General features: G+C 51.7%; 1 protein-coding gene across 1 annotated transcript; it reads left to right on the forward strand.

The window, feature by feature from the left end:
- The first annotated feature begins 5312 nt into the window (after positions 1-5312).
- IGFBP2 (insulin like growth factor binding protein 2) lies at positions 5313-24269 on the forward strand. The gene is made up of 4 exons (XM_079782260.1): positions 5313-5795; positions 20839-21038; positions 21818-21958; positions 23831-24269. Exons 1-4 carry the CDS (start codon positions 5420-5422, stop codon positions 23963-23965), a joined length of 852 nt encoding a protein of 283 aa, XP_079638386.1. The 5' UTR covers positions 5313-5419; the 3' UTR covers positions 23966-24269.
- Positions 24270-25640: the final 1371 nt, after the last annotated feature.

The raw sequence follows: 25640 nt of genomic DNA on the forward strand, positions 1-25640 counted from the left end.
TATGGTCCCTCCTCATAAGCATGAGATAAGAATAGCAGCATGGCTACCTATTGTTGAGGCTGCATGCTGGGCAGAGTGCTAAGAACTTACTTGGATTGTTTCATTTACTCTCTCCAGCAACGTTCTAAACTAGGTACCATTATTATCATTCCCTTATTAACAATGAGGAAACAGAGGCTGGAAGAGGGGAAGTAACTTGACCCAAATGGCATAGCCAGCGAGTGGAGGAGGAGCTGGACATCACTCTGACAGCTGGCCTGGGTGCCCTTTCTCCTGAGTCCTCCACCAGCCGCCAGTGCTCACATTCTCATCAAAAGGATCACCTTTTGGTGTCCTCTCCATTTGAAATATATTTTTATTGATTTCAGAGAGGAAGGGAAAGTGGGGGGAGAGATAGAAACATCAATGATGAAAAAGAATCATTGATCGGCTGCCTCCTGCATGCCTCCCACGGGGGATGAAGCCTGCAACCCACCACAATAAGATACAACTACATATCCACCAGAATGGGTGCATTGCAAAAGAATGGAACATGCCAAGTGTTGGCAAGAATGGGGAGCAAGCAAAACCCTCTGTAGCAATTCAGAATTAGTCTTTCCAAGACGTGCCTCTGTGACACACGAATTATTTTGAGCTAAACCTTCGGGCTGAAGAGAAACTCCTGCCCGTCCCCTTTTCTTTAACTACTTGGAAGAATTTAAATTAAGGACCTTGTCCATAATAAGAGTTATTACCAGAAATAACTTTTCATGAACTATTTATAGGGCAGGGCAAACATCTAATTACTAAATGTCTGCTCTTCTGCAAATTACCTCATTTTAATTATTCAATCAGTCAAAAGAAGCAGAGGAGAGAAGGGGGACATTTTCCCCTCCCAGCACCTCATATATTGTGATAAGGTTATAGATGTACACATCTATTGGGCAAAACTTTCTGACTGTATCTACTAAAGCTGACCACATTCATACCCCATGACTCAGAACTTCTTCGTCTAGGTATAGACCCAACAAATGTGCACACATGCTCAAAAAGGACAGCAGCTGTGTTCCTAAGACTCCAACACTGGAAACTATCCAAATGCCCATCAACAGTGGAACAGATGCATGTATTGTGGTGGAGTCCTACCCTGGAACACTACCCAACAGTGACAAGTACCCAACAGCTACATGCAAGAATACACCCGAATTTCACAAGCATAATGCCGAGCAAAAAAAGCCAGAGAGGAAAAGACTACATATTGTATGTGTTCATTTATATGAAATGCAAAAACAGGCAAAACTCATTGGTTCTGTAGAAGTCAGGATCATGGCTGCCCACGGAGCGGGGAGGTAATGACCGGAAGGAAGTATGAAGAGGGCTCCTGAGCGTGGTTACTCTTCTCTTTCAGCTGGGATGGCCAATTTTGAATATTTATCAAGTTTATGATATGTGTACTTTTTTGCACGTATGTTATATTTCAATAAGATGTTTTGAAAAATATTCCTCTCCTTCTGATTGCTTAATGGAAAAAAAATCTCAGCTGGGCTCTGGCTTACCTAATGCGTCCCTTAGACTGGCTCATCTTTTGTTAACCAGGCAGAGTGAGTGCGCAGGCTCAGAGGCCTCAGTAAACAACACTATCCAGCTCAAACTGAATGACTTCTGTCTCCTTGTGTTTGTTTTTGTGGTTGCTATCTATATATGGCCATCAATACAGCATTTCCATTTATGGTAGTGATATAAACTTTATTTTTAAAATAGCTTTAAGTAAAAAAGAAAAAAGTGAATTGACTTACATTAAAAATAGTATGTAAATAATAGTACAAGTAGTTCTTAGTCACAGTAAACCTTGCAAGGGTGGAGTTGGTGAAATACTTTTCAAATGGAAAAAGGCAGGGGTTAGAGGGAGGGGAGAAAACCAGTTTCAGCCTGTCCCCATCTCTCAACGAGTCCTCACTGCACAGCACAGACAGACTCAGGCCTAAGGACATACATAACCCTTGCAGAGGACTCATGAGGAATGCAGAGCAAGGGATGCTCCAGGAACAGTGGGCAAAGCAGGGACTAGGAGTGGAGGACCCGGTTCACTCAACAAGTATTTACGGAGCCTCTGGGTTCCAGGCACTGTTCTAGGCCAGCCTATGTAACCTGGCTTGGGGCCTTGGCTAAGCCCCCTCTGCTTGTCTAAGCTTCAGCTGATGAAGGAGGTTCTGTGATTGATGCCTTTCTGGAGTAGAGCTCTGAACCTCATGGCTTAGAAAAGGACTTAAAAAGACGGGGCTGTTGTTGTTGTTGGTGGTGGTGGTGGTGTGTATGTGTGACTATTAACCAGAGAACCAGGAGAAAAGAATTGGGGAGTAGTCTTCAGACTCATTGGCAAGAGAAAGCTCATTGAAACTTTGTATTGGTCTAATTAGCCTCACTTTGCCTGCTCACCTCCAGGGTTCTTGGCTACGAGATTGAGAAATTTTTACAGAGGTGGAAGGAGAATCTCAAAAGGAAAGTGAGTAGCCAAATGAACAAATAAATGCCTCCCCTGTCCTCTCAATGCATCCATCACAATCTTTCATCCCCAGCTGCTGGGCATTGCAATGGAGATTGAGAATGAAGAGCCCTGCCAGGAGTATTTTTAGAGATGGTATCACTCACCACATTCAGTGAATGTGTACTAGGTGCCAGGCACTATATTTTAGATCCATGCCCCATCCAACATGGTAGTCTCTCCACATGCGACCATTGAGCATTTGAACTTTGGCTAGTTCAAATTGAAATGTGTTGTAAGCATAAAATACACATCAGAGCTTGAGGATTTAGTATATTCTTAAAAAAGGGAGTGTTAAAACTCTCAGTAACAATTTTTAATATTTATTCTACATTGAAATAATAATTTGCATATGTTGGATTGAATAAAATATATTATTAAAATGGGTTCCATCTATTTCTTTTTTTACTATATTTTAACATGTGGTTTGCATTAGATTTCCACTGAAGAGTCATGCTAGACACTGTCCTATTTTGAAGGCGCTCAGATTCCAAGCATGATAGCAACAGAAACAAATGTTACCAGGCAGGCAAAAGATGCCAGGGCACACCAAGGAGGCGTGGCCAACAACCTCCACATGCCTGTCGCTTTTTACTGCTATCAGATCTGGACGCCATTCTAGTGATTTCCAGAAGTCCAGCTTTGTGTATTTCACTCCTTTACTCACACATGGATGCTGTACCCCTCTGCCCACCAAATGAAGCCAAACCTCCACACAAATAACTGGATTCGGCTTCCTTTTTCCAACCTCACTTTCCCATTTCCATGTCCTGGCTTTGGCCCATTTCCCTGCTCTGGGTGCCCTTGCTATCCCTACATTTCTCCCGGTAGACGTACAAGCTTCAATTTCAAATCTGATGTACCCATGAAATCCCCATCACATCTCCATCTAAACATGTCTCCTCCGCAAAGCCTCTGACAACCAGTTATTTGCTCATCTGACCAAAGTCTCTCCCATAACATGGTTAGTTTCTTAAGATCAGGAACTTGCCTTGCTGAGCACCTACCTCATCATGAGGGCCAGATGGCCGCTTGGTAAATAACTCTTGAGTTGCATCAAATGGCTCTGAGTCCTAAAGTTAGAAAGGGCTGGAGTGGAGGGCTCCGGTGGGGGGGAAGTGTGGCACAGAAGTACAGTAACTCACTGCTTAACAACAGGGATGCATTCTGAGGAATGTGTCATTAGGTGATTTCTTCATTGTGGGAGCATCATGGAGTGCACTTAACTTATTACTCCAGGCTACAGACCTGTACGGCATGTCACTGTATACAGCAATGCAAGATATAATCAAGCACAAGTGAAAGTAATGCAGTCAGGATACTCCGCCCGGCCAGCATGGCTCAGTGTTTGAGTGTCGACCTATGAACCAGGAGGTCACGATTTGATTCCTGGTCAGGGCACATGTCAGGGTTGCGGGCTTGATCCCCAGTGTGGGCCGTGCAGAAGGCAGCTGGTCAATGATTCTCTCTCATCATTGATGTTTCTGTCTCTCTCTCTTTCTCTCTCTCTCTCTCGCTTCCTCTCTGAAATCAATAAAAACATATAAAAACTATTTAAAAATAATAGTATATAGTATTATGTACTGTGCAGAATTGTACCTACTCTACTTTTGCACAATTGGCAGCACAGGTTTGTTTATATCAGAATCACCACAAACACATGAGTAACGTGTTGGGCAAGGACATTACAATGGCTGTGACGTCACTGAGCGTTAAGCATGTTTCAGCTCCATCGTAATCTTATGGAACCACCTTTGTACATGCAGTCTCTTGTTGACAGTACCGTCCTTCTGTGGTGCATGACTGTACTGAGAAATTAAACCTGGCTGGGGGCAGCTTAATGGTCCATCCCGTACCAAGAGAGTCTCTCAGACAAGGGTCTCTGTTAGGGTCACAGCCTGGGGAGATGGCAGGTCCAGCTGGAGTGCTGCGGGGGTTGGAGACAACTTGGATGGATGACTCAGTAAATCAAACAGAACACTGAAGGGAGGCCATCCTGCTCCATCCATCTGCATTATTGGAGAGAGCTATAGATACTCCAGGGTGTTCTCTCACACCCTCCCCAGCACCCCTGAAGCAGGGCGTTCTGGGACCTCTCCTGCAGCAAATGCCTCCAGATCTGTGGGGTAGGGGCCCAGGTGACTAAGGGATCACTTTTTCTTCTTCTTCTTCTTCTTCTTCTTTTTTTTTTTTTTGCAGGGGAGTGCAGAGTAGGCAGCGAGGAAGGGAGCAGGTTTCTCAGTGTCCAGAACTTAACATCTTACCAAGTGCTCACAGGGTTGGGGAACTGCCATGGTCACTAAGGGGGGGTGTTAGGGGCTAAGCTGGTCTAGAGGATGCGAACCTCCTCCCGACTCAACACCAAAATCATTGTCCCAAGCACACCTCAGCGGGTCATTGAAAACCCAGGATAGAGGGAGTCGGGGTTGGGAGTGAAATCTACTTAAGGTCAAGACCGTGCCTTTTGTCCTTTGCATTTCCCCAGCAGTTAGCCCAGTGCCGGCCTCACGGGAAGCTTGCAAACTAACTCGGGAACTGAACCGAAAAGAGGAGACAAAAGCGCCCACTCTCCATTCCCGCGCCAATACTACTGAAGCCCCCGAGGGATTCTTACTTTCCGGGAGTCGGAGCCCAGGGTGGAAGGGTGTGGAGGGACAGAGGCCAGTGGGTTCACGGACCTACAGAGCGGGACGAAGTGGGGGTGGGCCCGCGCGCGGGAGCGTCGGGGAAAGGGGGTGGTCTCCAAAAGGGGGAGGGGAGAAAGCAGGGGGCGGGGAGAAGCAGGGCCCTTTAGGACGCGGCTGCAGCGCCCCGGACAGAAGCCCAGGAGGCGGTTCCTGTGCTCACGGCCCGGCCACCTGCCCGCTCTCTCGCCGCGTCGCGCTCCCCGTGACCAACATGCTGCTGAAACTGGGTGGCCCCGCGCTGCCGCTGCTCCTGCCGCCGCTGCTGCTGCTGCTGCTGGGCGCCGGCGCGCACGCCGAGGTGCTGTTCCGCTGCCCGCCCTGCTCGCCCGAGCGCCTGGCCGCCTGCAGGACCCCGTCGTCCGGCACCGGGCGGCCCTGCGTCGAGCTGGTCCGCGAGCCGGGCTGCGGCTGCTGCTCCGTGTGCGCCCGTCTGGAGGGCGAGACGTGCGGCGTCTACACCCCGCGCTGCGCCCAGGGGCTGCGCTGCTATCCCCACCCCGGCTCCGAGCTGCCCCTGCAGGCGCTGGTCCAGGGCGCCGGCACTTGCGAGAAGGGCCGCGACTCCGATGGCACAGAGCAGGGTGCAGGTAACGCGGGGGAGGAGCACTGGCTGGGAGAAACTTGGAGGGCAGCGTGGGGCCGGGCTGCTGGCTGCTCGGCAGGGAAGGACCTCAGAGACCTTGTGAGCGGAGGTAGAGCGGAGTCCTTGGCCAGCTTCGGGGAACTGTTGGGAGGGGGACCCGAAAGTCAAGCCCGCGAGGGGACTGGAGTTAGAGTGCAGGGAGGAGCCTGGCTAGTCATCTGTGGGGAGGAAAGGCACTCCTGTTATAATAGTTTCCCCGGGTGGAACGTACCCTGACTTCTGTTTTTTTTTGGGTGGGGGGTGGGGGGTGTACTGGGATGGAGTGGGTTGGTCAGATCCGTGGGAGTAGGACCTCAGGGTCCTGGTGGAAGACGCTGCTGGGGTGGGGGGTGGAGGTTGCGGGTGCCGGTGACACCGGGGACCTCACGTGAAAGAGGGGACCTCTCGTGAAAGGGGCGCAAGGAGAAGGCAGTGCGCGTGGAGGGACTCCTGCTCCTGGAAGTGTGAGGTGGGAAGAAAGGACTTGTTGGTACTTGGCAAAGTGGGTCTCTTAAAGGAAAAAAAACCCGGATGCCGCTGTTTTTTCACATAGAGAACGAAAAGGCTCTTACTACCACTATGTTGGATGGAAAAATAAAAGAGGGGCAGGCATTGGGGGGGGGGGGGGGGGCGAGGAAGAGACCCCAGCAGCTGAGTCACTGGAACTGAAGCCGGGTCGCCAGGTGCAGTCCCCGGGCCCGGTGGGGGCAGCCGTCCTGCCCAGTTTAGCACCTGGGCCCCTGCTTGGAAGCTGGAGGGCGCGTGCCTGGGGGTGGGCGCAGCTACTCTAACCGGAGGGACGTGTATCCATCTCCCTCCCTCCCCACTGCCCCTCATCCTAATTTGAGAAAACTTCCTATCCGATAGAATGGGAACCCTGAGATTCTTTGTAAGGGGCCCTCATGTTTTATAAGGACCTCACTTGTGTTTTGTATGTTTTTAACATTACAAAAGCCTCCTGCCACAGTGGTCTGGAGGAAGCTGTAATTCTTTCCTTTCCTCTTGGAGACCGTGGTGAAGTGTGTCCACTGCCTGTTGTTTAAAAAGCAAGGGAGTCTGACCAAGTTTCTGAAACTTGAAAAAAGAAAAAAAGTGAAAACATTCTTGCTTCTCAGTTCCTGGTCATTGTACAACTACCCCCCCCATCCCCCCACCCCCCGCCATTCAGCCAGACCCCCCCCCACACACACACACACTGTCCCTCAAGCCTACTGTTGTTTGCCCCCTGTTCTCCTTGAGAATGGACTTAGGGGTCAGAGTTGAAATCTTTTCCTATTTCTCCGGCGCTTTTTGACCTTGAGTGCAGAGCAGTTCGGTCTTCCTCCGTGCAGACTCCACAGGAAACACCTCGGTCCCTTCCTTCTGCCTGTGGCTCGCTTCCCTCCGCCTGCCTCTGGGTGAGCCCTCCATCCTGCTTCTCTTAGAAAGTAATACTAAAAGGAAAGAGACTTGGCGAAGCTCCTCGCACCGCGGGCGCCCATCCCTCAGCCCTGCGTTTCTCCCCCATCACCCCCTCGCACCCCGGGGTCCACCGGGGAGATACTGGCGGTTTCGGACCTGACTCGGACAAACTGAACATCTTTCTCAGCAGGGTCAGCTTGGCAAAAGGCCTGCAAGCTTACAGAATCTTTTGGATCTTGACTGTTTTTAATCAAGTGCGTGGTACAGGTTCTTCCTAAACGTTTTACTGTTTTTCTTTCACGCTTCTTACCTCTTACTCTCAGCCTGAAAACTGGCTCTCCTGCTCCCCAACCCCCAGCAGCAGGTTAGGGTCTTCAGAAGGGAACAGATGCAGAGACTCTCCTGTCCCGCCTCCCTGGAGCCGGAGCGGGGAGTTGTCAGAGCCCGGGGACCATGGGGTGAGTTCATGGGAAGAATGCCCCCCTGGATTTTCGTCCTGGATATGCTACTCCTTTCCCCCAGCTAGCCCCAGCTGCCTCCTCAGCACGTGCTCCCGACTGGTGAGAGGGGACAGAAGCCAACGTGGGGGTAGAAGCATAGGGGGCACATTGGGAAGAAGTGACCAAGAGCAGGGTGCCTGAGGCATGAGTAGGGATGGGGGTGATGGGGGCACTGCGGGGAGAAGCCTGGGCCTGCAGGGGTGTCAGGAGGAGAGAGGGGCACCTTTTGAGGCTTCTGTGCTCAAGAGGACCTTGGGCTGGGGCAGGGAGGGGGCGCTGCATAGAGAGCGCTGGGGTCTGACTTGGGTGCGACTGAGCTTGGCCCAGAAGAGACCTGAACGCTGAAGGCTGCTGCCTCCTACTCTCCCCCATCGGAAGAGTGAGCCTCCCCCTCCCCCCACCCCCAGCCTGCATTCCTCTTTGAGCACAGGTTGCTTTTGAGAATTTTAAACATACCCTCTCGTTTTGAGGCTGCAAACCCCAGCAGTTCCGGCTTCACTCTTAGCTCTTTTGTCTTTGTTCCCAGGCCTCAGGGGCTGTGTCTCTGGCTTCCTGGGAGTGGGAGGGATGCAAGGGGGTGGGGGGAGGGGGGAGGCACTTCAGCGGTGCTGAGCCTCCATCCCCTGGGGGTGATGGGCTGGGATTTGTTGATTCAAAGAAACCAGAAGTCAGATTGGGGTATTGGAATGGGTGGTCTGGAAGAAAAATGGGAGAGGGACCCTGAGGTCTGTGTGAAGTCTGTACCTTAAAGGTGTCGGGGGGTGGTTGGTGGTGGACAAGGCAGAAGGGGCTGTAAACGTTGGAGAAGAGGTTTTGGGCCAGGCCGGGTCCTTTCAGAATTCAAGGCCTCCTTCAGCAGCTCCCTGCCTCCTTCCAGAACCTGTACAGTGCTGGGGATTATGCCCAGGGGCGGAGTCGCCCAAGTGGCCACATATTAAGGTGCTATAGAACTGAGCAGCCATTCACAGTCCTGGTCTAGGCAGCGGGCAGGCCTGCCGGCGGCGGGCGCACACACTCTGCTTCTGCAGTTGCTGGGGGAGGAGAAAGGGGGGCAGAGGCAAGAACTGATTTACAGTGAGTGGTTCAGTGCAGTTTCAAAAAAAGGGGACAAAAGTAACGGGACTTCTGGTTCAAAGCACTGCTTTGCATCTTGTCTTGCATAAATTTGCATGCTGAGTTCGACGTGGTAAAATAAAATAGACTTAGGGAAGGAGTGAGACCCACTGCCACTGATTGCTAACACCACTATTTCCCCTCCCCAACCCTCCCCCAGCCTCCCCAACCCTCCCCCAGCCTCCCCTTTCTGGACAGGGCACGCAGAACTAGCTCTGCTAAGCTGCTCCCCCTGAGTCACTGCCCCATTGTGGGGAGATGAGGAAGTTGAGGGGGGCTGCTCCTGGATCCCTTTTCTTGGTTATGGGGATCAAGCAGGGATTGCTCTGTGCTCTCTGGCCTTGGAGGCGGGGCTGGCCTGGAGGGCGTGGTTCAATAGGTCCTGAACTTGCTACGCAGGCGGTGGCCTTGGTCTGCCAATTGTGCTGGAGGAAGCTTTGAGAAAAAAAGCAAGTCCTGAATAACGATGTCAAAAGATCTTACAAAGACAAAAGCAAGGCTAAAGATTCTAAGTTAGAATAGGGGATAGAGTCTTGAGGGGAGAAGAACCTTCTGGTGTGGTCAAGAGGATTTAGGTATGCAATGGTTCTTGGCCAAATTGGACTATTGAGCTTCCTGGCAGGCAAAGGGAAAAGGGAGGTTTATGTGCTTCTCACTGTTAGTTTGCCTTAGCATTGAGCTTTAAAATAAAAATTTCCGACAAACCAGTCCTTTGGATTGGGTGGGGGGGGGGCAGAGGAGGGGCAACATGGAAATTAGTCAACCAGGAGCATATTCAGTGTCAAACATTTGAGGGCTCACTCTGAGAGAATCATTGCTCTCTAGACAAATTGTCAGGTCAAATTCCAGTTGGTTCTCAGATTAGCTGTCCTCTGCCACAGCAAATGGGACACATACCTGTTAAGTTTTGATATGAGGACATTCAGAAAATTCTTGGCTCTAATGAAATGCAGAATAGGAGCTTTATTCTCAACCTGCAGGGGCGGGGTGGGGTGGTGGTGGTGGTAGGACAGGCCAGGGGCTGCTAAAAGGAAGGAGCAGAAAATAAACAGATTATGCCCACATTTGGTTTTGTTTTTGGCTCTCTTCAGGTTCTATAACAATACAAAAAGTTGTTATTATTTTTAAAGAGACTCCATATCTAGGGGCTATGTTTAGTTTCAATCTCTCCTCTCTGTGTTCCCAGCTTCTTTTTTCCCTCCCCTGTTTTCTCCATCCTGTCTTCTCAACACCTTCTAGACCCTTCTCCCCTGTGCCCCTCCCAACTGGGACCTGGTCTAAGCCACCTGCCTGAACTTGAGAAATAGCATGGAAATATATTGACCCAGTCTTTCTTGGGATCCAATTAGAGGTGATTGGGGACTGGAATGTTTGAAACAAATCGAATCCTTACATGAGGTGGGTGGTTGGCTGGCAGTGCAGGGCCAGGCTTTGTGGGTGCGGGGAGTGTTTCAAATCTATTTGAAACATTTCCCCCCAAGAGGGTTAGTTCTAGGGCTGCTTCTGCTGAAACCAAGCACAGAGGAGTGAGGTTAGTTATCCTTTCAACCCACCAGGGGAGCTGGCCATCTGTTGGCAGATGCCCCGGGCCCCTCGCTTCTCCTTGCTATCTCTGGCCAGCATTTTGCTGAGGTGGCAGGCAGCTGCCCAGGAGATGGGTTATCCTCTCATCTGTTCTTATCTTGTTATAAACCGGCTTCTTTGCCTGCTTTGCCAACTTCTGTCTCTGGCATCCTTTCGACGGAGGCTTTTTGCCCCCATTTCATACCTGTGGGACTTGAGCTTCGTCAAGGGCACCTTAGCAGGTAAGTAATAGGATGAGAGACGAACCTGGCTAGATACCTTTCCTCTGACTAAGGGGAACTGTTGGCCAAAAAAAAAAAAAAAGCCTTTACCTTGTCAGCTAAAAGGTTTGTTCCTGGACACCTGCATGTGCAGGTGACATACGAGTCTCGGTTCATCATGGCCAGGTTCAGGTTCAGTTATTTGCATGCCCTTGCCTCCTTCAACAGGCCCGAGTCCTGGAGCTTGGGGGCTTCAGAAATGAAAGTGGCCAGTGTGCAGCTGTCAGGAGAGAAAAAAGGGTCCAAGGTGGGCTCCTGGAGTGAAGACCTGGAGGGCAGGAGGGACTGAGAGAGATGAGGGTGGGCGCATCCTAGCCTGTGCAGGCCTGTCCCTGAGAACCCGGGTGGGGATGGGTGAGGGCCTTCCCCATTGGTGAAATAGGCATGATTGCATGTCTTTTCTTTCCATTTTAAAATCTATTTGAAATATTTACACTGAGGTATATTTGTAGTACTTGCTTACCCCATCTTTTTTTTTCCAATTACAGTTTATATTCAATATTATTTTGTGTTGTTTTCAGATGTATAGTGGTTAGACAGTCGTATACTTGATAAACTACCCCCCCCCCCCAATATTTCCAGGACCCAGCTGGCCCCGTGCATAGTTTTTATAATATTATTGAGTATATTGTGTCTCTTGCATGGAGTGCATGTGAGGGCGACTGTGCTAGAGGACAGTGTCTGGCACATAGCTTCTCACAAACGTTGCTACCTTGGTCTTGGCAAGTGACATCTCCTTTCTGATGCTCAGCTATTGGGCCTTGAACTTGAAGGCCAACCAGCTGTGTCAGGCAGGCCACTTGTCACTAAGGTTTTACCGTGACATGTAGGGGCCCAGTCAGAGATATATTTTCTCTGAGCTTCAGTTTCCTTATCTGTAAATCAGGAATTGATAGAACCAGCTCCATTGGGTCATGCCTACACACGAGTGTACACGTGTGCTTATATGTATGTGTGTGTGTATAAAGAGAGATCATACACAAAAAGCTTAAGCACTTGGGTTTTTAAATTTTCTTTTGTAATGAGTCACTTGATTTCTACTTCTTCACCTAGAAAATGGAAACATCCATATCTCTGACCTACTTTCACAGGCGGTAGTGAAGCCCTTTGCGGAGAGGGTAAGGAAATGATACTTTAAATGAGGATAAACCCAGTCGACAATAAACAGTGGTTTGAAGTCAGCAGGCTTGCACTTTTTATGGACCAGGTAGGCAGTGCTCTATGGGGCCCATACGCTAATGTCTGGGACTGACCATTCTTGGTATGGGAGTTTCCCTCAGTAGTGCCTAGATGGGGTGGAGGGACGGTGGGGGGACAGAGGTGGCCCCAGAGTTGGGATCCTGGATACTTGTGCTGGCCTTGCTGCTCAGAAACAGGTGACACAGGGCTGGGCCTTGCCTTCCCTGCCAGCCAACCTATGGGATCAGGCCCCCGGCTGCTGTGATCTGGGAACTGGAGGCCACATCTCGGGTGGGAAGCTGCCTTTTCCATGGGAAACCTGCGAGGACTCAGGCTTCGGAATAATGGGGTTATGCTCAGCCACCCCTAGCACACTTAGGATGTAGGGCATGTGCGAAGGGGACATTTTTTTGAGGTGTCAGAACCAGCGAAGACCCCACGGCGCCCGTTTCCTGCTTCAGGAAAAGGGGCTTTCTGATCCAGCCTGACTGAGCTGAGGGTGCCGGAAAGTTGAACGTGATCCTGGCAAAGAAACTGGATGTTCCCTCCAAAAAAGTGACGTTTTCTTACTAGGAGCCTCCAAAGTTTACCTCACTCTTTGGGGGGGGGGCGGGGGATGTTGGGGGTGGTAAACGGTCTCAGTGGGGCTGTCGAGAGCAGGAGTGCTTTTGGGATGCTGGAGTTTGTCCTAATGTCTGCTTCATCTGTGGTCCCTGAGAACAGTGATGACTGTTCTCAGGCATCTGATGGAGGTGAGGCCTCAGGAAGCAGAGGAGATGGATGCTGAGCCTTCATGGGCCAGCGTGTGCTTGTGAGGCCCAGCACAGTGGGGACAAAGCACAGCGTTGCCGCTGGGAATCAGGGGTGGCCGGTCCCCTTAGATTCTGGGTCCACAGGTGGGTAGTCCGTCTAGAGAAATGTCTTTGCTTTCAGGTTCCAGAGTAACTGCCCCCCACACCCCGCTCCCCAATGAGCAGAGTGTACGGACTAGAGGACACGTTTTTCCACGGACATCCCCCTAGGCCTCTCCCCCACTTGGCTCCTAACCATCGGCCCAGGCCTGTTCCTGAACAAAGCCTGGCGCGGCTCCGAGTGCCAGTCAGGACGCAGGGAAACCTTGCTTAGAAAGCTGCTCCCCCGGAAAGAAGTACAGAGCGGACTGTAGTCCGGAATTGTTTCTCTTTGCTTTTTTTGTAGGGGGTGGGGGACATTTGGCCGTCCTTCAGGCCCCTCTGGCCGCCAGCCCCACATCTCTTCCTGGCTGTTGGGCGGGAGCAGGAGAGAGATTGGGGCGGGGGGGCTGGCAGGCCTCCAGCTGGGGCCAGGAGAGCTGGCCCACAGGCCCTGGTTAAGTTGGCTGGAGAAGGGCCTGGGGAGGTTTCTAATTAGTTGACGGGTATAGGTGTGTCAGCCTGTGTTCATTCAAGGAACTGAGCTCAGGGAGCCAGGAGGCTGGGGAGGGGAGGGCGCTGAGCCCAGGAAGGCCTTAGTAATTTGGGGAGGGGGGGTGGAGGCGAGGCAAGAGGAGCTTGCTCAGGGTGTCCATTCTGTTAGGAGTGAAGAGATGGGGACCTTCCAGCTGGAGGAATCTGAGTTGGATTGTGGGGGTGCAGTGAGCACAAGGGCAACCTCGAAGGGTAAACGGCAAAGCAATGATAATTACATATTCTTTTCCTAGACAGGTCCATTTCTACCAAAGTGTCTGTAGGTTTTTTTGTTGTTGTTTTTTTTTCCTTTTTCATTTCTGTTTTAGCCTCAGGAATCTCCCCACTTGACAGATAAAGAAATTATGTCTGGCTGCATTCAGGTTCAAAGCCAAAGCAAGCACAGACCATCAGGTATGGACCAGAATGGAGCTCAGGTCTCCAGCTTCTCATTCCAGGGCTCGGTTCCATTAGAAGCACACAGGCCAAGAAGCAGAGGATTATATACTGCTGCTTGGAAAAGCTCCCTTACCCTGGGAGGCAGTAATTAAGGCATAACTTCTCAAGAATGTCCCTCTCTGCAGCTCCCCAGGATATTGCTTTTAGGTCTATTGTCTTGACTTCTGGGTGGAGGTGCCAAGTTGCCTCTGGTTGGTGACCTTGCTTTCTGAGTGCCTGAGGCCAAGATAAAATGCAAATGACAGTTCCCTGATACCCTGCCCCAGCCACTGCTTGATAAGGCTGGGTAGTTTCTATAGCAACAGTGCAGCAGTGGAAGGGGGTGTGTCAGGCAGATAAAGCGGGAAGGGGATGGGATGGGTTTGCTGGAGGCTTTTGAGGGTGGGAGGGGCCAGCTGGCACAGGACTGATGGTTCCTTCACTGGGAAGAGGGGTCCTGTGGAGATGGGGAGGTGATGGGGAACAGAGGAAATGAAGTGCTGGCGTTAAAAGGTCTGGTTGAGAGTCTGTCTTTAGGTGATGCCAAGTGACCAGATGCCATTCTGGTTGGTTAAGAGCTATGACGCTAAACAGCCTGGGTTTGGTTTTTGGCTCTGCCATTGCCTACGTGACTTTGTACAATTGGCCTCAAACCATATGGCTTTTTTTTTTTTTTTTGTCAAATGTGAGAGGCGATAGAAGTTATCGGCCTCATGCAATTGATAACACCAAGTTATGTACACAAACGCTTAACACAAACGAGGTGTTACAGGCTCAGATGTGGTCATACAGGTTCTGATCCCTCCTTCCTTCCTCCTCTGGTCTCTACACAGAGCAGAAAGGGAATGCACATGCCTGGTTTTGGGTGTTTTCTGATTGGCCAAGTTTATGAAGAGGAGATACTTAAGAATCCTGGTCCGTAGTGTGGCTTCTCCCACAGGTGTGCTTACTTGGGCGCTGCCTTTTGCCTGGAAAATCCAGAATGAAGTCAGTGGTGGAGGGTTTTCCAGCGGGCAGTCATGGCCTTCAATGCCACTGTCACTCGTTACGGTTCTACCAGTGGCTGACGGCTGGCCATGGCCCACGTATGCCCCAGAGGAGAGGCGTCTCACTTGGCTCTGCTGGTTGCCTTTGGTTCCGTTTGCTGCCTCGAGACCAGCAGAGCAAACCCAGGGAGACAGCTGATGTGATGCAGTCTTTTATCGGACAAAATCCGTGAACTTGTGGTTGAAGAGAACGGAAAGCATGGTGACCTATTTAAAGGTACTTATTTATATTCAGGACGCTTCTTGTGCTGGCTTAAGAGTGTGGCCGGACATCCTGGACATCTCTGCAGGTTTTTAGTTTCTTTTTGCATCCTCCGGGTTCAATTTGTCAGGCCTGGAGTGTCTGACAACAGCCTTATTGGGATGGAGAAGAGGCAGTCGGAAGGGGGAGACTGGTAGTAGAGAGGTGAGTAGGAGCCAGTTTTTATTCCTCTATGAGAGCTGGTCTGCCAGGTCACACCATTGGAACTGAGCATAGGGACGATTGTTTGATTGGGTCCTGGGAGAGGGAAGTCTCTTTCCTCCTCTGTTTGCTCTTTGCCTTTCTGTACTCCTAACCACTCCTGCTGCTCTGGGGCCTAGATGGTTAGGGAGGGGCCAGGAAAGTGAGCCTAGTCTAGGCGGGACAGTGGTACTCTAGGTAAGATGCTCTCTGGACAGTCAGCTTTCCTGATGTTGAAACACTGATTGAGCACATACTATGTGCAAATTCTGAGACTAACTGCACAAAAATGCAGCTGTCCTTGCACACGCCTTGTGATCCTGGAGGGCAGCAAGGAAAACACTTGAAAAAGTTGAATACTATCTAAGAAGAAACCAAGTCAGTGGAGATGTACACAAAGCTAATGCAAGTAAACGGAAATTCTTTTTGCCTTTTGACCCAGGCCCTTGGGAAGATCCTGATGTGAAAGAATGAGAGTCCTTTTTGGAGAATAAAGTCACAGAAGTAAGAGAAGCACATCTAATGGCTATCTGCTTCTTCAGTCTGGGAAGAAGAAAGCACATCTTCCTCCTTCCAAAAAAGGAAATTGAGTGCACAGAACATCTCCCTTCCTGTACTCTTTTCATTCTCTCTCTCTCAATCTCTGGAAGTTAAGTCCAAGTTTGTGTCTTCAAGAAGTTTCCATCCTTTGGAGGAGGAAGGAAAAGCATGGACCCATGGCTTTTTGCCAGTGCACTCAGGCTAGGCAGCTGGGAAGGGAGTTGAGTCCAAATAGTGCCTTGCCCAGGGAGGCCCCTCCTCAACTTAGCCAAGGGGCCTTCAGACACTTGGAGTTCCTATTGTCCATCTTCCTTCTTCCTCCAAAGGTTCCTCTTAAACTGTACCGGAGGAAGAATGTGCAAATTGTCACTTGTTTTAGTTCTTTCCCATGAAATCCTTGGGTGGCTTCTAACCTGGATCTCTCCTGTTTCAGTTTAAGGCTGTTTCCTCTCTTGTCCTCAAGGAACCAGAACAGGTGTCTCCCTCCCACTGGGCATGGCGGACCCTTCAGCATCCACCTATTGAAAGACTTTTGGGTCCAGTTGCTAGTAGTTTTACAAGTACAACTAATGCTCTAATGAACATTATTGTGCATGTGCCCTTGCACACATGTCTCAGAGGAGCAGAGTTGCTGGGTCAGGCACATTCTCCTTGCTCCCAGAGCCCCCGATCCAGGTTTGCACCAAAGCACACTCTATACTCACTTGGGCCTTCAGCAGGTAGGTCACCTTGCCAGGTTCTTGGGTGGCTTTATTTGAACCAGAGGAGCAGTGTTTGGGAACCATGGGAAGGAGTAAGCTGATAGTGCTGTTTGCCATCTTGATATCAACTTCTCTGGCTCGTCAAGGACAGCCTGGCTCGCAGAATTCTGGAGGAACTTGGCTGAATTTGAGCTTGTTTTTGTTTTCTCAAACTGCCTGACCCTCCCCGGGTCCTTGTGATTCCAGGAATGACCCTGGTGTTTATAAAGCAGCCCTGGGGGAGTGCATAGGCAGGGAGGCTCTGCAGGGGCTGCGCTATTTCTGCTCACTCAGGAGACGGCGCCGTGAGGGCATGCTCCAGGAATCCCCATGATGCCTGGCCAAGAAGGGCTCCTTTGCGTGCATCCAAGCACACACGTGTGCCTGTTTATGAACCCGCGGGTGAGTGGAACGAGCTTACTTGACTGGGTCTTCGCAAAATGTGTATGTGAAGCCATGTCTCTGGAAAAGAAGAGGCATCTTTCTCCCCCCACCAAGGAGTTCTTCAGGAAACTGAGGCAGGAGAGAGAATCACAGAGGAATGGGGCCCTGCAAAGCCAGCGTTTGATCTTGGTCTGGGCTTCTGTCTGAAATTCTGAGGCTGGAGTCTAGGACGCCATTTTTCGATAGCTCTTCAGTGGATTTCCGATGAACAGCTCTCTTTGGGAACCAGTCAGCTCGTCGAGCTCCCTGAATTTGTAGATGAGCACACTGAAGCCCACACATCTGAAATTCCTTGTTGGCATCACTCAGAGCCCAGGCTAGGTAACATCACAAACGGAGCCAGCGCGGTTCTTCCTACCATACTAGACCCGTTGGCCAAGGCTTTGAGTTAGGATTTATTATTCCCATTTTTCAGGCGTGAGAAGTTAGAGCTCAGGAAAGTTAAAGAGCCTGGTCAAAATGATGGTTGGGTCCTGAGTGGCAAAGTCAGAACTGGAATTCAGGGCTTTTGACTCCCAGAGTTCTTTGCCTAGTTGGGCTTGTTATTGAATTATCCACTGCCATGGATGTTAATAGAGAAGTTTTTCAGGAGGGAGGGAGATGACAGTATTTATTCATTTGCCCAACATATGTTAAGGTTAAGTGTTTTTTGGGAGAAATCATCAAAGAAGGATGGAAGTGGGAAGGCAGCCAGCATCCTCTTGGCCTGTTAGCCGGAATCTACTGGTGAAGGGCTATGACCTGTTGAAGGAGGTAAACCCATTGGGGGGAACAGCAGATTCATGGCAGCATTAGATCATCTCTATGGTACCTCCTGCTCTCAGATGTTCACATAACCATGAGACAGTCTAAGGAGAAAGTTGGAAGATGACTAGGTTTTTTCAGAAGAAAGGAGACACCTCTTGTGAAGATGTGTGATGGTTCTGGAAAAAGGTCTCCTTTTCTCACCATGCCTCGCACTTGAAGCAGGATGGACTAGGGGTTGCTTGTAGCTCCTAAGGTCTCCCATAGATCTGGAATTGCTGACTGTCCAATGGAGTGCTGAGGTCAGAGCGTCACCCTAGGACAGTGATGGCGAACCTATGACACACGTGTCAGCATTGACACGTGTAGCCATTTCTGATGACACGCGGCCACTGAGGCGGCCGCATGCCGAGGATGAAACATTTGCTGCTCCTGAGGATGAAACATTTGCGAAATAATGTTTTTTCCTCAAAGTGACACACTTCCCGAGTTATGCTCAGTTTTTTGGCAAAGTTTGACACACCAAGCTCAAAAGGTTGCCCATCACTGCCCTTGGAGAAAATGAGGTTTCCTGAGTGCAAGGATCTGCTGGACACAGGTTCTCATTCATTGAGTAAGGCCGCCAGCACTGTAAAACCAGGGTATGAAGTCTTCAAAGCTCTTTCTCCTGGAGCGTCAGCTCCCAGCTCCCTCCTTGGCTGGCTTAGTGAGGCTGGGTCAGAGGATGGTGTGTGGACCCCTGCCAATTGTGAAGCCCCCTGAGGACGGCAGAGAGGTTGAGCATGCTCCTATAGACCCAGATGGTAGTCCTGGGTGTGCTATCTGTAAAATGGGACAACTTGTCCATCTCCTCCCATTCCACCAGCCTTTCTCATCTCCAGCTGTCCTCTAGGCACCTAAGGTGGAAAGGCGTGGCCACACACCTGAAGCAGGACAGGACTTCTCCAGGCTCTGACAGCCCTCCCCAAACGAGACTGGGGCTCTCCGCTCTGCCTCTCTGTCTCCCCCACTTCACTCTGAAAAAGCTTGACCTTCTGCATATAATCAACGTCAACCCATTTTCTTGGGAATCTGTGTAGAGAACAGCCAACACTTACTAATCCTCAAGGGAAAACCTCTGCACGGGCCTTGGGGGGGTCCCTCTCCGTCGTCTCCAAGCCCGAAGCCTTTTCCAGCCATACGATTCGGCTCACTAAGAACTTTTTCTTGGAGTAACCTTTGCACTGTAGCCCACGGAGCTGCATACATAAGTGGTTACTTAATAAATATTATTCTGAACCTAACTCTCTTAGGCAGAAAAAATGCAACTTGATATTTTTGTGTTGAGAGCAAATTCCATCTCTAGCTGGAGTTCTGCATCTGGAATGTTTTCTGAGGACGGCTTCTGTCACCTGTGCGAGTGCGTGGGAAGAACTTGGTGATGTGCGGTAATGGCCTTGTCTGACCGAGTGCGGGAGGCGGTGTGGGCCCTCCCTCCCTCAGGGTGGCAGGGATGGGGGGATGGAAGCAGCTCAGAGCTAGCCTCCAGTGCACTGTAAATGCACGCAGCATCTCTGCGAAGCCTCCTGGCCACCCACTGGAGGTGGCTGCTGTTCTGTCTGCATTTTACTGATGAGTGACAGAGGCACAGAGAGCTTAAGCAGCTTACCTGGGGCTGCACAGCTAAGTGGTGGAACAGGGACTCGGGCGATTAGACTTGGAAGTCTGAATTTTTGAACCTCTTTGGCTGGGGATAGTAACAGTCAAGGAATGAGGCTCTCCCAGCCCGCAGTCCTTTCTGGTCTCCACCCAGCCAGTTAGTTCGTTCCCCTTCCCAGGGCTTTATTTCAAATGTGGAGTGTCAGCGTGTGCGGCAGCAAACCAGGCCTGTGGATGTCCTCGTCTGATTGGCATGTTCGTTGGCAGGGGTGAGATCAGTACAGGAATGGAAGGAAACATGCCTTTGAATCCAGGTGGCCTCTGTGCGGATGGACAAGCTGATCCTCACCTCAGAGAGGTGGGGCATCTCGGGACAGCTCCTCCGGGGAGAAGCCTGTTTGAGAGACCCCGTCTCTGTACCTGGATCAGAGCTTCCTTACTGACTTCTGGGGGCCTGAGACATTTTTGCCTTTGGGGGCCCCTTCCTCCATAAGAAATACTCTAAAATCATGTTTTATAACTGTCATATTTTATGACTACAAACGTGTCAGTGTTGTATATGAAAACATTTTCTTGGAACTAAAAGCTTATTTTTCCTTCTGATTTTAAAAGATATCGAAACACTTGCTAGCCCCCTGGGCACTGTGCCTGCTATGCCTAATGAATGAGCCAGCCCTGCCGAGAGACTGCAGCACACACTCATCTGGGTGCCTCTCTTCACCAAACTTGTTGCCAGGCTCACGGAGGGCCTGGCCTTGTCCTGAGTGCTGACTTCTAGGACTTGGCCGAGGGATGCATCTTTGGCCCCGTCAGTGGTTCGAGCACCGGAGCTGGGCACACAATAGGAGCTTTTCTCTGTTGTTGACTGATGGGCGGTTTAAGAAAGTCGAAAGAGACTTAATCGATGTTCCTTGGACAAATGTCAGGGTGTGATAAGATGAAACTTCAAAGTTGAGCAGGTCATCGTTCCTGTTCTTGGGGCTCGTGGTGTAATGGGGAACCAATCAGGGTACAGGGGTATGGCTGTAGCAGCCTCAGGGGACCAACAGGAGGGGCAAACAGGCAAATGAAGAGTCACAGCAGGGGGTGTTGGAAACTGTAGGTTCTGGTAGTGACGGTTCCACCTCCATGTTTTAAAATTTCACCCAGTCCACGCCCTTTCAGACCATAAATGATGAATCCCTTAAACGGGGTTAGTGACAGGTGACTCTGGGAGGTCTTTCTACTGGAGAATAATGGACCCCAGGAGGGACTCAAACCCTTCCACAGTGCGGGCCTTGAAGACCCAGTGGTCCTTCCGGGCTCCACTTCCCAGGATGGAGGCAGAACAGAGCAGGCGTTAAGGGAGGTGCTTATAGGGCCCACCTAAGAGTTGCTGTGAAGCGGAAATTGGTCATCCATGAAATCATTCAGCACAATTGCTTGGCTGTTACTTCTCTGCGTCCTCCTTATTGTTAGGGGTCCAGACAGTCCCTGGAGGGCCCATCTCTCTGGAACTTCTTTGCTTCTTTGCAGACGATGACAACCCTGAGGTTGAGGATGGGACCATCGTGGGAGGTGGAGGCAGCGCCGGCCGGAAGGCCTTCACCGCGGGCATGAAGGAGATGGCTGTGCTGCGGGAGAAGGCCAACGACCAGCATCGTCAAATGGGCAAGGGTGGCAAGCACCCCCCCGGCCCAGAGGACTCCAAGAAGCTCCGGCCCCCATCTCCCAGGGTCAGAGGGGTTCGGGTCTAGTTGGAGGCGTGGGAGGACATGGACATGTAGAGGGAGTCTCACAGTGGGGAGGGCACCCCAGTAAGATCTTATGTTCTGTGTTGTCAGCAGGCAAACAGGACTTTCCTTTTCTTCCCTTAACACATTCAGTGACCTTGAGGGCAAACAGCAGATCAGCATCTCTTTTGAGGGGCCTCAGTGTCTTTGGCTGTGAAATGGACAGGGCCTATGGTTTCTTAAAATCCCGTCCTTCTGAAACCTCCACATCTCTGCGTGGCTTTGGAACATAGGCAGGAACATGGATGCTAGAGGTGGCGATGGAGCCACCTGAGCTCGCTCGCTCGCTCACTCGTGTTGCGATGTGCTCCCCTCCCTCGGCTTCACCTCCTCTCTCCAGCCCAGCTCTGCCGTCTTGGACCTTGGCCCCTGATGGTTTATGGAAAGGAATGGAGCTTGGGCCATTCCTACTGGGCCAGGGTAGAGAGATCCAGAGGCAACCTCTTGAATTCAGTGTTTGCAAGTAGATTCCATTTTGACCCCTGAGAGCCATTGACGCAGATGGAGGAGAGGAGTGAAAGCTCACAGCCGTGCGACTTTCTTTCAGGGGTGGATGGGGCACACGATATGGTAGTGAGCTCACTGGGCCTGGGGTCAGAAGTCCCTCGTTTCACCAACTACCCGTGTGGCCTTGGGGAAGTCCCTTCCCATGCATGAGCTTCTTTCTGGGGTCGCTCCCAGGGCCATCTCTAAGCCTCCTCTGTGCCCGCCCGCACCCACAGACACCCTGCCAGCAGGAACTGGACCAGGTCCTGGAGCGTATTTCCACCATGCGCCTTCCGGATGAGCGGGGCCCTCTGGAGCATCTCTATTCCCTGCACATCCCCAACTGTGACAAGACCGGCCTGTACAACCTCAAACAGGTGAGAAAGGATCTCCCCAGGCCTCTGGTGTGCCTCGGTCCTGCCCCACGCGCCTGGAACCCTCTGAGGTCTGAGAGCTGAGCGCCTGAGAGCCAGGCTTCCCCCCTGGCTTCCAGCCTGGCAGAGGCTGATTCCACTTACCCAGCTACCCGCCAGCAGCACTCGGTGTCCAGGTTGGGAGGGAGCCTCTTGGAGAAGAGAGGTGGGCTTACGCCAGTGCTTCTCAGCCTTTATTGAGCATTCCTTACCCGGAGGTCATTCCCAGGCCAGACACCCAGAGACTGCCATTCAGAAGGTTGGGTGGGGACCAAGAGTTTGCATTTCTAGCAAGGTGCTAGGGCATGCTGATGGCGCATAGACCATACTTCCAGAATCATCGATCTAAACTGCTGACCAAGTAGCCTCTCTGATTGTTAAGGATCTCAGGGACGGAGCATCAGGATGGAGAAACGCCACTCAAAATATTTCTAAAAACCGGTAATAGAACAGCATTGTACGTACATTAGAGAACGTTGGGGAAGTGTAAGTAAACCACCGGAAACCTTCTCCCTGCCCCCCCCCCCCCCCCCCCCAGCTCCGTTCCGGTGGCTTCTGATCACCGATGTGCACAGTATTTCCCTTGGACATTGTCAGTGTTGTTCACATAGCCACATGCAGTCTGTAGTGATGACTGTTAGTGGCTGTTCAATATCTGCCACTTGCCTTTTGACCAGTCCCCTCCTTTCCTCCGCCAACTCATCGCCTGGATGGGGAGAGCCAGCACATAGATGTGCCTTTCACTCCAGACAGAGAGGGCGTGGGAGGGGGTGGTTGGGAGAAAGGGGTGAGGAGTGCGGGCTCCACTGGACATCCTGTTTTCAAGCAGCGGCGGCTCTGAGCCCTGGCCGCACACGCAGACCTGCTGGGCAGCTTTAAAAACACGGGTGCCCGGGCCACACCTCTGGAGTTTCAGATTTTGTGAGTCTGGGTGGTTGCTGGGCACTGGGGTTTTCAAAGGTCCCCCTGGTGATCCTAGTGGGCAGGCAGGACTGAGGGAGAGGTGGATGCGCAGAGCCAGGAGATGGGGTGCGGGGTTCTGCTGATCCTGAGTGGGGGTGTCTCACTCCCCCACCTCCTTCACAGGGCAGGCGCCTTGCCCCTCTCAGTGTCAGTCTAGTGTTGAACGCTATTTGTGCAGGTGCCCTCTGAATGTAAGCCAGCTACCTCATCGGGAGCTCAAGAAGAAATAGTGATCTCTTCTAAGCAAACACACACACAGGCAGTGTGGGTAACTAAAAGGGTTTGCAAGAGTCATTCGTTTGTGGGTAGAGCAGGGACCCCAGGGAGAACGCCAGGGTGGGTATGTCAGCGATGGCTCTTACGAGCTGTATGATGTTGGGCAAGTTCCTTACCCCGCCTGTGCCCCTGTATCATCATCTATAAAGTGGTGACATAAAGAGCACTGACATGGTGGCTGTGAGGATTACAGGATTATACGTGTTAGATATAAATTGTAACGAGCAGCATATAGGTGGCTGACACAGTGCCTGGCTCCTGGGAACACCTGTGCTAGTGTTGCCTTTGACCGTTTACGAGCATCGTCATCTCACACTCTGATTCAACTCCAGACTGGACCCCCAAGGCGGGACTGCCCTGCCGCTGGGGCCGAGTCCTTTCACCTCTGGGCGTCCCCAGCAGCCTTGCACATCCAGGGCAGTCCCAGGGCCAGCAGCTTTAGCGTTAGCTATGCCCAAGGTGAGGCTCACCCCTGCCCCCCTGAACAGGAAGCTGCATTTTAGCAAGTCCCCCTGGCTCAGCGCACAGGCTTGAGCGACTTAATGAAAGCTGGCAGCTGCAGGGTGTCCTCCATGGTTTCCTCTTCTCTCTCTTCAGTGCAAGATGGCTGTGAACGGGCAGCGTGGGGAGTGCTGGTGCGTGAACCCCAACACCGGGAAGCTGCTTCAGGGATCCCCTACAGTCCGTGGGGACCCGGAGTGTCATCGCTACTACAATGAGCGGATGCAGTAAACCACAGCCAGCCAGTGCCTGGCACCCCACGCCCCCTCTCCAAACACAGAGAGGAGAATGCTTGGGTGGTAGGTGGGGGAGGGCTCCCCAGGAGTTTGACACATGTATTTATACTTGGAAAGAGACCAGCACTGAGCCTGGCACACCCGCTGCCTTGCCCCTCCCAGAAGGAGAGGTTGCACCCCCTTCTCAAATCCCTGCTGGAAGGGGTGCCTGCAGAGGCAGAGCTGGGGTCCAGGTTTGGGAGGGGGAAGAAGAAATCTTTATTTTTGAACCCCCGAGTCTCTTGCTTAAGAATAAAGAAAAGAAAAATAAATTGCGTGTCTTTTGCCTGAGTCTTTGGGGTCCCCCGACTTCTAGGGAAGTGGGAAAGGCCCAGCCTCGGTTTCCCATCATGAAACCGGAAGGCGAAGGATGGGGCATGAGGAAGGCAGATCTCCCTCCAATGGTCTCAGCCTGTGGGAACTCAAGGTGTGGAGCCCTCACTTGTGACCCAGGACCCAGTGTGTCTGCCTGGACCCCCAGCTGAGTCCCTGGCCCTCACCCCTCTCCCGCCGCCCCCTCCCTGCCGGGGTGGGCACTGGGGGAGGGGAGGTGGAGCATGCAGGGGTCTGTCTTCCCTTACGCACATTCAGATGATACTCCAAAGGAAGAAACACTGGAACTGGGGGCCTCTGGCCCTTCAAATGAGAGCTCCCTTTTGCGCGGGGAGATGTCCATTCAGCCCCCAGGGACAGGGAGTGGGCTGCTGTGGGCCAGCGTATTCACGGACGCACTGCCTCCGAATCCAGGGGCAGCTCTCTGAGGCCCACGTCACTGGACTCAGAACAGCAAATATTAAAGAGCCCAGAAGACGGAGGCACAGATGTGCGCCCCCTTTCTGAAGCAGAATTCCATGCAGGAGCTCTACACACTTCGTTCTGTTGGGCTCAACCCCTGGTGAATTCCGGGGGGCTGCTGACTGCACTGGGCCATGGGGGAAGGCAGACACTGCCCAAGCCTCCTCCCTCCCCCAGCACATAGTGCAGAGCCCCACTTTCATGTGACCCTCTCTTCTGGGTCAGGATCTGAGTCCTTCCTGCCACAGGAGGTGACGGGCAACTCCGGAGAGGCAGAGGACACCTGGGCCTTACCTGGGTGAGATGAGAAGAAAACCAGGTCCCCCAGAGTGACACATCTCTGCCTACCTTTGGTCTCTTATCTAGTGGCTGGCCACCGGGAAGTACATTCATTCAGTCAATCTTCATGAATCCACAAATGAGGTGCTATCACTAGCTCCACTTTATAGGTGAGAAAAAGGTCCCCAGTGGTGCCCAAACTCCAGCCCCAGACCTGGAAGTCTCTGACTCCAGAGTGTGCAAGCTGCTCAGCCTGGAGTTATACCGCCCCCCTGTGGGATAATTGGGGGGGCCTGCAGTGCTTTGGGCCCCTGGTTGGATCTTGGGGTCTGGTTTTCTTTTATCCACTGCTGGGTGCTGGCCGCCCCTCTCCTGTCCCCTCAGCTACAGTCAGCAGCTCCTGGCTGCTGTCTTGGGGTTGGGCACCCCCTGTTGGCTCTCTGGGGAAGTGCAGCGCGTAACCCCGGCTAACATTTGAACGACTGAGGGTGCCTCACATCAAAGATTCTGATCTGATTGGTCTGAAGTGAAGCCCAGGCAGGTGTTTTATTTTTTAA

Source organism: Cnephaeus nilssonii, assembly GCF_951640355.1.
Source record: "Cnephaeus nilssonii genome assembly, chromosome: 10".
Taxonomy (NCBI): domain Eukaryota; kingdom Metazoa; phylum Chordata; class Mammalia; order Chiroptera; family Vespertilionidae; genus Cnephaeus; species Cnephaeus nilssonii.

Excerpts from the sequence above, each read along its gene's own strand:
- IGFBP2 (XM_079782260.1), top strand. The coding sequence starts at position 5,420 with ATGCTGCTGAAACTGGGTGGCCCCGCGCTGCCGCTGCTCCTGCCGCCG. Across the intron at positions 21,039-21,817 it reads TCCGGCCCCCATCTCCCAGG|ACACCCTGCCAGCAGGAACT; the intron begins GTCAGAGGGGTT and ends CCGCACCCACAG. Across the intron at positions 21,959-23,830 it reads GCCTGTACAACCTCAAACAG|TGCAAGATGGCTGTGAACGG; the intron begins GTGAGAAAGGAT and ends CTCTCTCTTCAG.